At 35.9% G+C, this 19,244-nt stretch overlaps 1 protein-coding gene across 4 annotated transcripts in view; it reads right to left on the reverse strand.

Annotated features, from left to right (window-relative positions):
• Positions 1-2,515: 2,515 nt before the first annotated feature.
• The window catches only part of LOC131160474 (uncharacterized), a 179,143-nt gene continuing 162,414 nt past the window's right edge, over positions 2,516-19,244 (reverse strand). For 2 of the 4 annotated variants that reach the window (XM_058116186.1, XM_058116182.1), the window contains 2 exons: positions 17,001-17,274; positions 2,516-2,891 (listed from right to left, as the gene is read on the reverse strand). In XM_058116186.1, coding sequence (XP_057972169.1) covers positions 17,074-17,274 — 201 coding nt within the window. In that variant the 3' untranslated portion in view covers positions 2,516-2,891; positions 17,001-17,073. Of the gene's footprint in view, positions 2,892-9,335; positions 9,538-16,745; positions 17,275-19,244 lie in introns of those variants that run through there. The other 2 variants (XM_058116184.1, XM_058116183.1) reach the window with 2 other exon arrangements.

Genomic DNA, 19,244 nt, shown 5'->3' on the forward strand with positions numbered 1-19,244 from the left:
GTATTTTTTTTTATTTTTATTTTTTCAGATTCTTATCTATCCTTGTTCGACATTCTTGTTTAAGGGATAGCCATGCACCTTCCCATTCTTAGCACTCCCACAGACCGGAATCCAGTCTTGACACCCACATAACTTGGGGCAAAATGTCATCTTGGGGACAAATTTTTTAGCCACAGTTTTCCTTCGTTTCTCTTGGCCTATGTTTTGTCTTGTGTCCTAAAAACCACCTTGAGGTTAGGACATCAATACCAATTCTCAATAAGATTCATATCATAATTAGGGACTCACATGTGAAAACTTATCCAAGAGAGATGGTGAGCTACCAAAAGAGGCAATACAACAAGAGAAGCCAAAGAAGAAATAAGATATTTGTTAGTCACTAGTTAGTGAAGATTCAATGGTTTTGTCTTTTCAAATGAACAAATTTGGAGAAAAAAAGGTCCCTACATTATGCAAAGATGGAAAAAGAACATGGGACAAAGTCATATATTGTGAGAAAGATAAGACTTCAAAGCTAATAAATAAGAATATTATATATAAGCTTTACTAGTTGGATTAATTTTTTCATCTTAACCTGTGTTTGAGAAAGTCTTCAATTTGGATTTGTATTAGATTCGGATGATATGTTATATAAAACTATATTTGAAATTTGTTTAAATCCACCCAAATCCATATCTAAATCCAAGATCCGAAATCCATACTTCTAAATATACCATACATTTTTAAAAAAAAAAAAAAAAAACAAGAGGAATAACTTAGGATTTATAATTTTTATTAGTTATAAAACCAAAATTAAAAACTCTTTTCTAAAACATAAAATCAAGTGAAAACTCAACTAGCAAAAACAAGAGAAGGAAAAATAAGTTTTGAATAGAAGCCAACAAATAGTGATAAAGAGAAACAAAGGGGAGGAGGTACAATGAAATAGTGATAAAGAGACTTTAAAAAAAAAAAAAATAGAAATCATAAAAATGAAACTTTACATGTTTTGAGGACAAATTGAAATTTTTCCTTTTTTGTCCTCAAGTTTAGGGCAAAATCTAAGTCGTCCTCAACTATATTAACTTATCGAGAGGGATTAAATTTCTTCCATCCTAAAACACAGACACATTTTGGTACACTTATTTTTCCCCCCTAAATCAATATTTAGAACAACTTTAGTTTTGTTCTTTGAAAAGTAAAACTTGTCATTAAATATCTTCAGCTTTAATTTTTATGGTGGGGTTTTTGGTGCTGCATTTTAACACAAAATTTTCAATTATTTAAGATGGAAACTGCAATTGTTGCTGAAGTGCAACTTTGATAATGACTTAAAAATTCCACCCCAAACTAACCGTAGAAGACAAAGTCACTTTCCCAGCTAAAGAATTCATACATGAAAACTTGATTTGTATTAAATGTGTACCTTCCCTAGTCCACCATCAATGAATACTCCTACCTTATCCTCGTCTTTTGAGCCTAAAGATGAACCTTCCCCTCAAATACAAATGGGTCACCATCTACATTTCTTCATCCAAGTGCAAGCTTTGACATATAACTAGTTCTTCAGTCTTCCATGGCACACCTTCCATTTGTCAATAAATTTCTTAATCACAATACCATATTTTCATTCATTTCTCTTCTAGGCGAAGGACATGTCCCAACTTGAGCGTGGCAAGAAAGTTTTCTCCTTTGTTTTGCTCCATGATTTTCCTTCTTCTCCTTCACTTCCTCTACATGTTTGTAAGCATATTGCTGCATTACTAATTCTAAATTGTCTTCCATATATGACATGGTTCCTTTTAGTAATTTTATATACAAAAAATCACATAAAATATTTTCCTCTAGTTTAGTTAAACAAAGTAACGAGATATCGTATAATTTTATTATAATCACTGAATTGCGCATAATTTTCAAAACTATAAAAATTTATAACATTGTTACTTTTCTCATTTCATTCGATAATTAAAATTTGCCCTACATGTACACTTTAAAGATTGCAAGAACTAGGAGCTTGTTCGATTTGTCAAACTGAATCGAGAGAGAGAATGAAATTCATTTAAAAATTATTGTGGGAACGAAATGGAACATGTAATTCCATTGTAACGTGTTCGGATGAAGTGCAGGATTAAAATAGGAAACGAATGCAAATTCACTTTTCAAATGTTTGTCAAATGTTATAAAACTAAAAGAATGAAATTATATTTATATTTTAAAGTTGCAATAATGTCCATATGTACAGAGGGGAAAAAAAATAAAAAATCCAGCCAATTAATTTTAGGCAAATCCAAATCTGCCAATTTAAGTCTCCATTTTTACCCATTCATGAACCATTTAATGGAGCTTACACCCATATTTAACCCAAACGATTTATTGTATGCAGATATCAACCACCTGCCACCAATCAAAACTAGCAATTCTAGTAACACCTGAAGTCATGATCCAATTAACTTTATATTGACAAAGAACGATAGAGTGTACTTTAAAATAAACTCAGTACTATTGAAGAAAAATAATTATGAGAGATATACTTGAGTTATACTGCACAAGAGTCCACAACCTTCGCATGAATATTCTTCTTAGAGAACAAAAATATGGTACCAGTTAAGGTCCCAGTTGAAGTCTACAAAAACAGAACTTCAATTTCCTAATGACAATAAATCCGTCTAGAGTTTTCTGAAGAATTAATTCAATAAATATAACTATAATTAAGTAATATAAGAAAAATGAAAATCAACAAAAATAAGCAACGCAAAACATAACTAACGAAAAGCCAATATCATCTTAGGAAAGTGAGGATTGCAACTAGTCTCAGTTAAAGATAAATATAAAAATAATAATAAAACTATTTAAGAGCAACAAACTGAACACAATTTAGTCACATTAGGTTGGATCGTGCTTTGGTTGAGCCCCTGCAAAAGTAAAGGGAAAAAAGAAATGAAACATCATGAATACATGATAAACTGAGAAATAGAGATTTAGAACTTCAAACTTGGATTTTGGAAAGTTTGAACAAAGTACTCTTCGTAGCATCTAACATATAACACTTAAAAGCTAAACAAGAATTTTGGTGAACAGTTAAAGAAATTATGGATAAGTGAAACAGATTAGTTCAATCAAAATGAGAAGCATAATCACAAAAGTATAGATTCAACTCGTGTAACATTGGAAGTGAAAAGTGAGTATCAATGTTAAACGCAGCCATATGGGAAATAAAACTAGTTTCTGAAAATTCAAATGGTTTGTTAATTGAATATTGCAAACATGAATAAGTATGTGATTCGAGGCAGCCAAACTAGCGAGTAAATGCTTGCAAATGACAATAGAAAGGGGAAAAATTGAAATTTAAGTACCAATTTTAAATGAAATTGTTCTGTGGAGATTGGAGATGATAGCCGCTGATATGCAAAGCATGGACCCTAATGACTAAAAGAAACCTTTGGAATGCTGATTTTAAAAAAAAAAAAAAAAAAAAACAAAGAAAAAGAAAAAGAAAAAAATTGAAACCCTCAAAATCACCCCTACAATGGATCTCCAAAGCATCAAAAAGAGGAATGCAAGGGGAACACACCAAAAGAAAGAAATAAAAAAAATAAAGATATAAATAAAATGTTACTTCATTTATCGTGGTTTAATATCAAGATTGTGACAGTACTCAAACTTCACTCAAATAACTTATATCATAAATTGTTCAAATCACTAAACTTGTACATAGAGAAGTAATGTTATACTTTTCAATTATGGGGGTCTATCCTCTTAACATTAGAACAGTAAAAGCCAATACTAGAACAGAATGCATTAAACAAAAATAATTACAAATTTTCCTTGTACTTGCTATTCTAGATGCCAATGGTCCTGCTGTGATCATTAGGAGATTAAACAAAATAAAGGAAAAATGGTAGCATACGTGGGAATGGATGCATGTTTCCTTCTTGAAAAAAGGTATTTACTTTTGCTGCTATCATTCATCATTTTTTTTTTTTTTTTTTATGTAATAAAAGAACAATAGAATCACTGGAAATTGGGACTCTGCAGAATTAGTTATAGGGATCATAGTGAACCCTCTCTAGTGCAGGTGTCCAGATCATTGGGATGGTTCATCGTGTGGGGAGAAAAGGAGGGATTAAAAAGGATGAAATAATTATCCTGTGTGCTTTTGCTTCTGCTACAGAGTGCTAAAAATCACCAAAGGTCAAGAATAACTGTAAAAGTACAGATCAATAGTCATCTGAGCCAAAAATACAAACCAAAACCAAGCCTTAGTCCCACTAAGTGGGATCGGCTCAGAGTCAAAAATAGTTGGAATGAAATCTAATTCTCAGGCAAAATTGTCAAAAAAAATCAATAGAACAAAGAACAAAACTAAGAGGAGAAATGGCACCTAAAGATCATGAAACAACAATTTTAAAAATACAAAACTGCTACAGTGACCAGAGAAAATAAAAACATTACGATTTCAAGACTACGATAGCTATGGAAAATGCTACCTTGCTGATGGGTCCACTATTTCTGTTAAGAGGATAGGAACAGTAAATCCTACTCCTCCTATCTCTCTTTCTTCTAATTTGTACATTTCTAAATCTCCTTTAAATATTATGTCAATTCGTAAGCTTACAAAGTCACTAAATTGTTCTGTCATATTCCTTCCTGATTCTATGGTTATTCAAGATTTGAAGACAAGAAAGACAATTGGCACAGATGTGAGACTCATGGACTTTACTACTTTGAGTTGCCTTCTCCACCCATTGCCTGAGTCTTGTCAATTGGGCAAGCATCATCGTGTTCCTTTTGCTCCTCGAGTTAACAAATGGTTGGTTGGTCCTTTCATGCTCATCCATTTTGATATATTTGGGGTCCTAGTCGTGTCACATGAAAGTTGGGGTTTTGGTACTTTATTACATTTGTTAATGACTACTCTAGGATGACTTGGTTATATTTAATGAAAGATCGTTCTGAGTTGTTTGATGTCTTTTGTGTTTTCTGTTCCCAAATAAAGACTCAATTTGATATGTCAATTAGGATACTTCGTAGTGACAATGCTAAGGAGTACTTCAGTTTCCAATTTAGTACTTACATGACTAACTCTAGTATGATCCATCAATCCTCTTGTGCCCACAATCCACAATAAAATGGGGTTGTTGATTGGAAAAACAAACATATCCTTGAAGTCACTCGTACCCTATTGTATCAAATGAATGTCCCCAAGGTCTTTTGGAGTGATGCTATGCTCATAGCTTGCTCCCTGATCAATAAAATGCCATCCCATATCTTTGGTGGTAAAATCTCATATTCTGTTATCTTTCCTAAGGTTCCTTTGTTCTCCCTTCCTCCTTGTATATTTGGTTGTGTGTCCTTTGTCCATCAATTATCTCCAGGAATGGATAAGTTGGATCCTCATGCTATCAATGTATTTTTTAGGCTATTCCTACACTCAAAAGGGATATCGATGTTATAGTCCTACTTTACATCGATTCTTTGACTCTGCTAATGTCACCCTTTTTCAGTCTACACCAAACTACTTTGATTCCTTGAGTTCTATTGACCTAGATGAGTCCATTACTCTACCTTGCCTCCCAGATCCAAACCTAGCATCAATGCCCAATCCTCTGACATCTTCATCCAGTTTGAGTCATTCTCGTCACTTGAATCATCCCAATTTGTAGGTATACACACAGCGATTCAAGAGGGAAGTGCCTCCTCCAACATCTACAACTATACCTCTAGGTCCCTCGTCAAATGATCTTATTTCTCATGATGTTGATCCTCCTATAGCTGTTAGAAAAGGTAAACGCACTTGTGCCCAACATCTGATCTCTAATTTTGCTTGTTATGATTTCTTGTCACCCTCTTATCTTATGTTGCCCTTCCACAATCTATTTCTAAAATCCAATCACATTCTAGGTGGAGGACGAAAATGGTTGAAGAGATGTGTGCACTGCATGATAATGATACTTGGGATTTGGTACCTCTTCCTCCTGATAAGTTTGTGATTGGTTGTCACTGGGTGTACAATGTGAAAGTCAATCCTGATGGTTTTGTGGCTCGTTTAAAAGCCTTCCTTGTTGCTAAGGGGTATGGTGTATGGTTTGGATTATTCAAGCACATTCTCCCCGATTGCTAAACTTGCCTCAGTACATTTGTTCATTTCTTCAGCCACCACTTGTCATTAGCCTCTACATCAATTAGATGTAAAAAATGTTTCTCTGCATGGTGATCTTCATAAGGAGGTATGTATGGAGCAACCCCCTCGGTTTGTAGCTGAAGGGGAGTTACGCTTAGTATGTCGACTCAAGAAATCATTGTATGGATTAAAACAATCTCCAAGAGCATGGATTGGTTGTTTAAGTGTTGTAGTACTTGAGTTTGGCCTTCATTGTTGTGCAGTAGATCACTCTGTATTTTATCGTCATACTCCATTGAGCAATATTTTTGCCTATTGTATATGTGGGTGACATTGTGATCACTGGCAATGACGATCATGGCATCCAGGACCTAAAGCTTTTTCTACAAAATAAGTTTCAAACCAAAGACTTGGGACCATTAAAGTACTTCTTGGGTATAGAAGTACCGAGATCTTGTACAAGAACTATCATATCATAGAGGAAGTACGTTCTTGATCTTTTAGATGAGACAGGGTTGTTGGGATCCAAACCTGTGGATACACCTATGGATTCCAATATTAAGTTAATGCCACATATGGGTGATTTGTTGCCTAACCCAGGTCAGTAGTGGAGAATTGTTAGAAAGTTGAATTATCTCACAATCGGTCAACCAGATATATCCTTTGCAACAAGTGTTGTGAATCAGTTTCAAGATTTCCTGAGAACAAGTTACTAGGATGCAATAATTTGCATTTTGAGATATTTCAAAAGGGCACTAGGGAGAGATCTCTTATATCAGGATCAGGGTCACACTCATATTCGGGGATATACAAATGCAAATTGGGCTGGATCACCTTCCGATCAAAGATCCACAACCAGGTATTGTGTCTTTTTCATTGGTAATTTGGTGTCTTAGAAAAGAACAAATCAAACTATGGTGACCAAGTCAAGTGCTAAGTCAAAGTATAGGGTTATGGCACACAATACATGTGAACTTGTTTAGTGGAAGAACATGTTGAAAGAACAAGGTTTTCCACATTCTCAGCCTATGGAGTTGATCTGTGACAATCAAGCTGCAATTCATATTGCCTCTAACCCTGTCTTTTATGAGTGGACAAAGCACGTTGAAGTTGATTGCCACTTTATTCAAGAGATTCTTGTATAGAAGCTTATTACGACCACTCATGTGAAGTGTGAGTTTCAGCTTACAAATTTGATCACTAAAGCCTTGGGAGGTGAAATTCATTTCTAACAAGCTGGGAGCATATGATATATATGCTCCAACTTGACAAAGAGTGTTAATGGTTATTTAGTCTTTTAGCATATTATTGTTGTGTTAAGATTTTTTTTTTAGTAATAAGTGAGCGTTAGTAAGGGTATTATGGTCATTCCCATTATACTTACATATATTATAAATAGAAGGAGAGACCTATCATTGAGTTTAGGTCTTCTATTTTACCCAATTACTCAACACTCTCTCCTTTGAAGGGCCATAAAAGGACATTTTTGAGAAACTTTAGGGCAGATCAGAAGAGAGGGCAAAGGGAGGATTTTCAAGAGGAATTTGTAAATTGCAAGAGGGTCTTCAAAGTATTCATTTGAAGGAGAGAAAGAAGAGAAATCACACGTTTCTTCTCTTGAAGAAGACTTTCGAACTTCGTCGAAGAGATCCCAGCCATTGAGAACCAATAGCTCTGATACCACTTGTTGTTCACAGATGCGCAGCGGAAGCACTTCTCACACACTCATGAATTAATCAACAAACAACCAGTGCAATCACTCAATGATGAACAATACTAAAGAAGCACACACTCAGTAATGAGAAGAACGAAAGCAACAATCAAAAGACACAAGATTTACGTGTTTCGACAATTTGCCTACATCCACAGGAGCAACAGATCAGATTTTCACTAAAAACTATGTCAAGCTTACATTAGGGTTACAATACATTGATTATATATGAACCCTAAGCGTACAGGAACCATATATCCTATCTAAACCATCCTTGTAGCGATCCCTGGAGGAAAAACCTCCAATCTACCCAATCTACTAGCCTCTCGGTTTGAATTACATGACTTGCACCGATTAAAATCGTCGACGGCTTGAAGCCAAGAAGTAACCCCTGCATTCTGCCTGAAACCGTCAATGGTTACAGCCCAAAACGTTGACGGTTATCCCTCTGCCTGCAGCCTCCTATCATGCTCTTGTTCCTCGCTTCACGCAACTTTCCCGATGCATGCATTTCCACTCAAAATATGAGCCACATTCCCAACAAGTTTTTCATTTTACTTACACCCATAAAGCGGCACTTCAGTGTTCTCCAATTTTTCAAATTGATAGTCAAAGGAAGGTTTGTGGTTCTCCTCCCAAAAATCCACACTTTTCAAGGATTTTCATGGTTTTCCTTCAAATATGTATTTTAGTTAACTTTTTAATGGACCATTCATGATGCAGCTATTAAGGGGATTAAAAAGCCTTTTCTAAAAGATACTTCAAGGGATTTCAAGTTGAGTTTTATGGTTTTCCTCCCAAAGAATCAAAAATCATGCAAATTCATATTATTTGATATCTTTTCTAAAAATGAAATTGTTTTTTTGGACTATAGATGACTTCATTTATCTTTTAAGGATATGTAAGCAATCTACTTTCATTCATACCAAACAAAAACTCAAATCCCCTTACATTGTTTTTTGTGTTGCTTGCTTTGTTTTTGATTTGGTCTCAAAGTAATAGGATTTTTTTAAGGGTTAGTTCTTTCAAAGATCATTTCAAATGGGACGTACACACACACAAGGTAAGCACAACAACCATTCAATGAAATGAGTGTTTTAGGGTGTTAACCTTTTAAATTCTTAGGAACGAGAATTTAAAGCGTTATCTTCTGTATGTAAAATCGTACTCCCGAACCTCATCTCTTCAAAAAGCTTTACTTTATTTTACTTTTTCAAATATAAAATAAAGTGGCGACTCTGATTTTTTAACATTAAAAAATACAAAACAGATTAATCAATGACTTGGATAGTCTACACCTATTTGTTTTCAAAACAGTCACCAATTGTTGGCAACCCAAACTGGCCCTCAAAACCCGATGTCCACATTGTGTAGTGACTTTTGATGAAGGATAGAACCGTGATGGGTTTGCTCCCAAAGTGAACAGTGCCTACACGGTGGGAGTGGACTGTTGCATACTATATTAGAGTTGGATCCCGATCATAAATATGGTGCTGACACATATCAAGGATAACATGTCCCGGTAGGGTGGGTCGTACCCACTATCCTGTGCCTTGTGAGTGTAGGAAAACAACCAGAACTGCAGTTCTTGGGGTGGGGAGGAGGCTCACATTGCTCTGGGAGGTGAAGGGGCCTCAACTTATATGGGGATTGGACCCCTCTCCTGTGTAGGCACCTTTTGAGGAAGGATAAACCAAAGGGGGTTCACCCTCAAAGCAGACAATACCTACATAGAGGGAGTGAGCTGTCACACAAACTAAGTAATATTAAATATCAAATTAATTAGAAATTAAAAAAAAATTTCTAATAGGCACAAGGCATCATCATCTTCCTCTTAATTCTTGAGGAGAATTTTTGAATATCATACTATTACTAGTTAGTTTCTTATAATCCACCCATATACAATACCAAAAACATGGGACTTTCGTGATTAAATTAACCCAAAAACTAAGACATACGATAAATACAAAAGAAACTAATTTGCAGCCAAAGTTCCACATCAAACTAATTAGATCCATAGATCCAAATCGTAGATTAAAAAGCAGTTTGATTAAAAAGTTAAGCAAGTTTCATTAGATCCCTTCCTTGACAAATTCGTAGTCAAACACCCATTTGTTCTAGAATTACCAGAACCAATAAATTTTGTTTTTTTTATTTGCATTGCGAATGTGTCATTCAAACTTAAACTAGTAGCCACAAATCATGTACAAAGGCACAACACAAAGCACTGGCTTCTGTTTTTGAAACAGTTCAGTGAGGAAACTTGAACTTCAAATGCATACTGGTAAATACGAAATTTAATACCAGATTCCTATTAGAATGAAATCAAAAACCTTCTAGAAAAGAAATTAATAAATTTAAAATTATAAAAAAAGAAATTGAGGCAGAAGAAGTAATAATAGTCAACGGATGAAATAAATATGAAGTTCTATGCATATGTTCATGCTGAAAATGAGCAAAAATAGTGAATAAAATCAAGCCCCAGATATATGAATCAAGCTCGAGAGAGAGAGAATTGAGGCTTGAAGGGATTACACACTTGGAATGAAGTCGATTGAGGAATTTGATGTTGTCAGATGAAGGAAGTTGCTTACATGAAGATTGAAGAGCACAACTATGGAGTTTTGTGGGATGGGAACAAAGACGAGAGAGGAGAGTGTTGGGGTTGCAAGGGGATATACTCTTGGAATAAAGTTCTTTTAGCAAGGGCATTTTTGTCTTTAAAGAAAAAAAAGTTAGGAATGGAATTCTCTTTCCCGTGGAGACCTAATGAAATGCCCATTCCTTGAATAAAAACAGTCTTCATTCCAAAGGAATGAACGTTCTAATCATTTAGTAACCAAACATAAAGGAATCAAGAATGGAATTATAACTCACTTCCAGCCTCAATTCTTTTTAATGAAACATGCCACTAAAGAAAATATCTTCTAAGGCATGAAACACTGCACAAGCATGAGAAAGCCCGTGGTAAAAAATAACTTCCATTTTTTATGTGTTGATACTGTTACTTATTCCACAAAGTCAGCCACTATGATTTGCTGATTGGAAGACATATCATCATCCCAGATAGTTTTAACAACAATTGACACCATTAAATAAAGGGTAGCATTCATTAACTTCTCCCGTGTTTAGAAACTTGCATTATAGCCCCTTATGTTCTTAAAAATATCCAAAGAATCCCCACTTTACAATGTTAATAAAGAAAGAAACCCCTTCTAGCTCAGTGCATCCGCAACTTGATTCATCCACCCCACCTTGTGCTTCAAAAAGAAATCAAACTCTACAAAAAATTCTTACCAACAGGATTGTGGGGGATAACTTACGTAGTCGAAAGAAATGAAAAACAACTGAGTTACTTGCCTTCACCAGAAATTTGGACCCGAGTAGGTAACGCCACCACACACGTAGACAATGTATCATTGCTAGCATATACTTCTCTCGAGTTGTGTACTACTGCTTAACTTATGACTTTATATGCAACAAGGTGCCCATCACGTAACAAGACTCCAAAAGGGACATTGTTTGATCTGTACCTCGAAGGGCTTCAAAATGTTAGGGGGAGCAAATACCGGATCTTGCACCACGGATTCCTTCAAGTTGTCAAAGGATCCTAGACACTCCATCTAGTTCTGCCTATGACCTTTCTTCAGCAATTTTGTCTATGATGCAATTATCCTTGAATACCCCTCCAGAAACTTGTAATAATTGTAGAGTACAAGAAAAGAATGTAGCACCTTAATTGTCGTTCTAATCTTGTCTAGCTATCACTTCTCCATATCCATCTAGATTCGACCCTTTTCAACCATACAACCAAGAAATTTTATAAACCTATAAGCAAAAGAGCAATTATCTTTCTTCACATAAAGGTTTCTCTCTTTGAACACCCATCATAGATGCTTTTTGTGTTCTTCCAAAGTAGAACTATAGACAACTACGTTATCGAGATACACCATGACAAACTTGTCAAGGTAGTCATGAAACACCTGATTCATTAGTTTGCAAAAGATGCTCGTGCATTCATCGACTCGAAGGGCATTACCAAGAATTCTTAAGCCTCATACTGCGTCATGCAAGTAATGTTTGACTCATCACTATTTGCTATCTTCACCTGATAGTAGCATTACAGCAAGTCAAGTTTGGCGAAGTACTTGGCATGACTTAGCTAATCAAATAAATCAGCAATTAGTGAAATGAGATACTTGTTGCATGCAATCATTTTGTTGAGCGTGCGGTAGTCCACACACATGTGCATGCTCCCATCATGTTTATTCTGCAACACTTACAATGGTGCTTTGGAAGGGCGCATCTAACCCACTTCCAATAACTTATCAAGTTGCTTCTTAAATTCCAAAGGCGCCATCTTATAGTGGCCTAGCAGGAGGCTTCATCCCTAGTAACAACTCAACCTCATGCTCCACACCTCATCATGAAGGCAAGTTGTGCAGTAGCTTGTCTTACATCATAACTTTGTATTAAACAAACACATCTTGGATAGCTTCAACGAACCCATTCTTGGCCTACTTCTTCATCAACCGTCAATGTGGCAAGATATGTTTGCTCACCCCTTCTCAATCCATTCTTGAATTGCATGGCTAAGAGAAATTCTCATTTTCACATTTATTTGGAACGACTTCCACCATGCAATGGCAATCTCCCATCAGACAAAGGGAAACAACAAATGGCATCAGTACCACTTTAGTCTCCCTTAAGAATTCCATCCAAGTATCACTTGGAAATCATCCATCAGCAAGGCTATGAAATTTGCATGTCCAGTCCATCATACAAGCTTCACTTTCACTTGCTTGGCTACTCCAAAAATAAGTTAACTACAGAGTTAACCATATTCATGCGTCTTGAGTCCTCCAAATTCAAGTTGAGTCTATGTACTCCTACCTATGAGACAAAGTTATGGGTAGCCTTGATATCCACCATAGCTCTTCCCATTAATTTGCAATATTCAAAAACATTAACCTTTTAGCCCGAGTAACTTTTAGTTCTTTTGTTTGCCTCTCCAAAGCCAAAGAGTAACCACATTGCACCCATCCTTCAAGTTTCCTCCTCATCCTCATCTGATCCTTGTGTTCTCTCCACAATGAAAGTTTGCAAGGTGTTAAGTGATGGCTTGTGGAAATCATCAACTCTATAAGAGCATTGACATATGAAACATGCCAACTTTCCCTTACTACTGGATGTGTTGAAAGAACAAGACAACGGAGCTTCCTTTGAAGTTGATGCCTTGGTATTAGCTCCCCTTTTTGGGTTTGCTCCTCTTAAAAGACTTTTGGCCGTTTCCACCCAACATGCCTTTCTTTGGATGTGGTGGAACTCTCTCCAACATAGTTAGACAGTGTTTCATAACAACTTGTACGATAGGCAAGTCTCGAACTCTTTGGTGATGAAGCTTAACGCTTTCCCGCGGTCTCAATAAATAGAACAACTTGTCTTTCCCATACATGTCTCGGATATCCAACATCACGATAGAGCATTGTTTCATATAGTCTCTTACTATACTAGTGTGCTTAAGAACTTGTAGTTTATGTCGAGCATTGTACTCAACATTTTCAAGAAAGTATTAGGCGTTGAGCTCTCTATTCATGTTTTTCCATTTATCAATTACACATCATCTGTTTTGAATCTCATCATACTTGGTACGCTGCCATAGCTTCAAGTACATTGTTTCCCGCCTCCTTTGGGAAGCATGAAAGTATTGCTCCATGTCATTTCTCCAACTCCTTAGCATCATGGGCACCCATGTAGGCTCGGGCTTCTGGCACCCTTGTTCTTCTATACTTTACCACTTTAGAATTAGAATTCCTAACAGCATGGACCATCTAGCACATCTTGGTAGTAAGATCACCCATGTGTATCTAAAAATTCTATCGCAGCATGTAAGTCCTCTATCAATTTTATAATAGAACCCTGTTGATGTTTTTGTGATTCCTTAATGCTTCTTAACATTTCGGATTGTTTCAAATCACCTAACATAGATTTGGCAAAAAAGGAAAAGCCTAGAACGGCAGGGGTTTTGCCTCGATTTGTATGTCCAAAGCCAAAATCATTGTAATACCTCTTCCTACCATTTCAAACTACTCCAAAACACCTCGTGCAGTTAGGTTTGGCTAAAAAAGGGAAGAAATGCCCAAAATGATCAAAATTTTTGTCTCAATTTGCATGCACAAGGTCAAAATCACTATTAGGCCCCACCCTACCCTTGTGGACCGTCCCAGATCACCTAGTGCAGTCAGTAATGGCAAAAAACAAAGCGGATAAGGCAAAAACAAAAGGAAAATGCTAGGGAAAATCCCAAAAGGGCTTGCCAATCTCTGTTTTGGGCATTCGGTTTGTCGTAACGTTTCAAAGAGTCAACTCCTGAAATCAGGGGATCGAATCTTCGAATCTCCTCGATCGAATGCCGAACTTGAGATCATATGAAAAGAGGGTATTACATGCAATGAGAAGTGGGTAAATATGTGGTTGGAGTCACCACTAACCTATTCTTACTCTAGGTGAGGTTAGAACACCTATTTAATATACTACCAGTTTATTAATCTCTAATTGATACCTAGGTCTAATGAAACCAACAGTCAATAGTTAATAGTCTACGTTACTAGGTCAGATTCAGGAGAACAATTATGTAAAGGGAAGGTTTTAGCACCCCTCTACACTCGTCCGATGGATAGTACCTGATTAACTCAGGATCACCTTTAAAATTAATTGATCAAGACTCAAACTTCATTTTTATTTAATTACCAAGCCATAATATATTGGGTAATTATGCAAAAGATAGAAGCTACTCTCACCTCAGGATCCCCAAAGGCGTGCGAAGACACAACCCCTAACGATCCTTGTGAGGAGTTGCTTGAGCTTATTCCAAATTAAGGGTTTTTTTTTTACCTGACCTTTAAATATTAGGAGGCCTTGTGAAAGGCAAAAAAACTCCCTCACCTCTGATTTCCCCAGCACATGCGAAACATGCCTCTCTTTGGTGGGGTGGAACTCTTTCCAACATAGCAGTCAGTATTTCATAACAACTTGTACAATAGGCAAGTCTTGAACTCTTTGGTGATGAAGTTCAACCCTTGCTCGTGGTTTCAATCATTCAAGGAAATAGAACTTGTCTTCCTTAGACATGTCCTAGATATCCAACAACAAAATAGAGCATTGTTTCATATATTCTCTTACTATACTAGTGTCCTTAACAACTTGTAGTATATGTTGAGCGTTGTACTAACATTTTCAAGAAAGTATTAGGCCTTGAGCTCTCTCTTGAAGTCTATCCAACTATTAATTACACATCATCTCTTTTGAATCTCATCATACTTAGTACACCATCATAGCTTCAAGTACATTGTTTCCCGCCTCCATTGGATCAGTATTCATAGCATGAAATTATTTCTCCATGTCATTTCTCCAACTCCTTAGCATCATGGGCAATCCCATAGGTTCGGGCTTCTAGAACTCTTGTTCTTCTATCCTCTACCACTTTAGAATTAGAATTCCTAACAACACGAACCATCAGAGCTCATCTTGGTAGTAAGATCACCCATCTATATCTACAAAGCTTCTATCGCAGCATGGAAGTCCTCTGACAATTTTATAATAGAACCCTATTGATGTTTTTGTGATTCCTCCAATGCATCAAAACTTTTAGCAGGTTTGGCTATCTCCATGGTGACATTGTTGGCTATCTTAGCTTGTGCCTCTAGCACATCAATTCTCTCAATATTGGTGCACAACATGGTTCTCCCATTGAAGCTTCACACAATCGCATCAATTCTCTCAGTATTGGTGCATGACATAGTTGTCCCACTGAAGCGTCACACAATCACACGGTATAAAGGCAATCGAATTCACAAAGCAATTAAACAAGCATTAATACCAATTGCCATGGGCCGAACTCTTCACAACTTGTTACGGGCCATATGGCTTAACTAGTGCCAAAAGTACACTGCAATCTTACCACATGAACAAATTCACAACCATTGAGTACAAACTACAAAGTTAAGCAGAAACAGTAAATAAGCATGCATGTAAATACAAGTCAGGTGGTAAATCATGCCTCCATATACAAAATTTGTTTAGTGAGGGAGGCAAGTAGGCTAAACACATTTATAAAAGCTAGTGAGTTTTATAATGATTGATAAACACTCAGCCTCGCCCTAAAGTGTTTACAACGCCATTCTAACTTTGGCACTAGAAAACATTAGAATGACCGAGGAGTCATACTTCCAATTTACACTAAGGCATTATCCTAATCAAAAACCTACATTGAGATTTACATGATGGTTACCCATCTTATATACACAAGATAAGTGGTGACAGGCAAGCACAACGCAATAAGCAAAGCTTGACTTGTGCACCAAGTTAGCCATTCTAAAAATAATTTCACACATAGACACATATTCTATCTATGCATATGTATTAATGTGTACATAAAAAGTTTGGATTTATTTATTTTATTTTATTTTATTTTTACATTTCAATTCTTCAAAGTTTAAATATCATTGAATATTTTCAACTATAACTAGGCAGGTTTGGGCAAAGCATGTTATGACCAAGTTAAAATGTCACTCCTAACCTAATCCAACTTGCAATGATCAATATCGACGTCTAACATAAAGATATGCAAGCACCTACATTCACACATGCACAAATCTATACATAGGTTATGCATGCATGGACAAAATAAATTAGTTAATTAATATAACATTTCAAATGAAATTAAAATTTATTATCAACTGTAAATAAAAGGAGAAATAGACATTTTTAATTAGAATAAGCTCATGATCTTGATGGTTAACAAATGGCAGGGGATTTTTGTCTTTAACTTTTAAATTTTTTTAAAAGCAGTGAGATGTAGGTGAATATAACCCTTAAATAAAAGGTAATAGGTACATTATGTGCACTATCATATTTTTGAGTTTGCAAGCTATCTTCAAAACTAAACTATTAGCAGTGAAATGCTTGTATTTCAATGGATGACCTAAGCCATCAATAAACCTTCAATCTTAAGATGTGAGTATCAACAATTTTTGTGCTTTTCAGGCAGGTCACCCAGCTGGATGTATTAAGCAGGAAATGCCTGCCACAAATTTTTAAGAATCACTAAACAATTGTAACAAAGCACAAAAACTCTCAGGTATCTTGAAAATCGGCACATATGCCCATTCCAGTTATTCTAAAAGTTACCTTTAGTTTTATTTCTCCTCCTCAACACCATTATTTATACAAGCTGGTGGCCCATCCGAAATTGCAGTTTAGACTAGGTTTTGTGCCTCATGTTAGAAGATAGCTCAACTTCAATATAATTGATTTCATCTTTCAACTCCTGCACGATGGCCTTTCCAGACTGCAGTGTGCTGCTGTCTGTGCTTTCACTTACCAGGCTCAAAAAGTGCTTCAAACATGATAGATATTTGGCCTTTACTTGGGGAGAGTCAAAGACTGATGTTTCAACTCCAAACTGCACAAGGGGAAAAAGTATATAACCTTCACTGATGCAAACTTTAATGTTGGTGGTTAATAATTTCAAATTTTCTGCTGGGAACAAAAAATCATGTTCTTTGAAAAAGCAAATGGAATTAAACACCATAATCTTGCATAAATTGGAAGGATTAATGTCTTATACACACTAATAAACATGAGGCTTTAGACAGCCAACAAAATCATGGAATCTTGGTCCAAAATCATGGTGTGGTTAAACCACAGGCATGTGAACAAAAAGTGCCATGGGCAAATATGAGAAACAATCGACTTAAAAGATTAAATAAAATAAAAATTCCTAGCAATAGCCTAATGCTTAATATTATGAAATATAAGTTAAAGATAGAGAAGAAAGTCAGGCGGCAGTTTCCTGGAGCATATGTACAGCTTAAAGTCTGTCCTCTTATATATTGGTAATAAAAAGACATGAAAGACAAAATAATCCCACTCACACCACATAATTGCTAAAATACCATATTCTCTTCTAACCAGATGAAAGAACCAAGAGAACCAAAAAAAGTCATGTACATGCAACTTGACTGGATTTATCATAACAAGATAATTACCATTTTATTTTGTGAAGAAAATACTACACTGCCATATACTTAAAAATTTAAATTTAATGAAATGATTAGATTCTTAATATATAAGCTCAAATTTCTTCAACTGTCTCATAGACGAAATCGAACTATATAGGCTTTTCTTTCTCTCTCTCTTGCACGTTGATGCATAAGCATGCATGCATGCATGAAAAGGAGAAATACCATGTGTTAGGAAAGGTAGCATCTTCCTTTGATTTACATGAGATATATTATAAATAGAACAGGAAACCTAATCATTCACTGGGTTCTCTATTTATCAGGACATCTTCAACAGAGCAAAGCATTTGACACCTACACCCTACAAAATCACTTCCACTACATAAATTAATTATTAATCCCTTAGCCCTATGCCTCTGGGAGAGCTGTTCATACCTGTGCAAGCTGCAGTCATAGGTAGATTCACCAGAAAACCTACTGACATCACTGCCAATTTTGTTCAATAACTTCCCATGTGTTTTTCAGAAAAACTAAAACTAGCCATTCTCAGACCTCACCAATCTACAAACTTCTGAAAGGTTATCTCCAGCAACTGCCTCGTGCCGATCACAGGCCGGCAGCTCTGACATTGCACACCAACACATGAGGCTCTCTTGGGCCTATATGTTTGTGTTGGAAAGTTTCAAATCTGTTTAGTCAACTTCCCTATTTTCCAAGAGAATCTCGGCTGTAAATGTGTGAATATCCTAGAATATTTAGTTTCCTTAGAAGTTAGCATTCTTGGTTCTTTCCTTCTATTCTTATGCTGTACATTTATTTATACAGACACGTACTTATGTTACAACTAATGAGAATTATTTCCACAAGAAGCTATCTCATTCTAGAGTTTGCTATGGTTCAGTTCTCTCCATGAGCCATGCTACATAGTCAGTTTTTAAGTCACCTTGCCCAAGGATCAAGATCTGTCATATTTTCTTGCTCATGTTCAGATTTTGTAAAACCAACATGGGTAAGCATCTGTCATATGACTGTTTGTTAGTTCTTATGCCTCATCCTCGTTAGTTATCATTGACCTTCTGTCCTGTTGATATTTTTCTCATGCCTACTTGTTGGTGACCATCAAATTGTTTTTTTTAGAAGATAAGAAAATATATTAGCACAAAAGGAGGGAGACAAGAACAAAAAAACAAGGAAAAGGAATATAGGGAAAAGATATCATAGAAACAGAAAAACTAAACTCTATGGAACACAATTTCCATGGAATTTGTACTGAACATCCAGAAGAATAGAACTTACAATCCTGTCTACACTTCTTTTAACATTTTCTTATAAAAGGGCATTTCTAGCTTTCCACATGACCGTTGGGTTGTTAGAATGTTGTTAATTACATTTGTTGTTGATTTTCAATTTT

The sequence above is a fragment of the Malania oleifera genome, chromosome 7, assembly GCF_029873635.1.
Source record: "Malania oleifera isolate guangnan ecotype guangnan chromosome 7, ASM2987363v1, whole genome shotgun sequence".
NCBI classification, from domain to species: Eukaryota; Viridiplantae; Streptophyta; class Magnoliopsida; order Santalales; family Ximeniaceae; genus Malania; species Malania oleifera.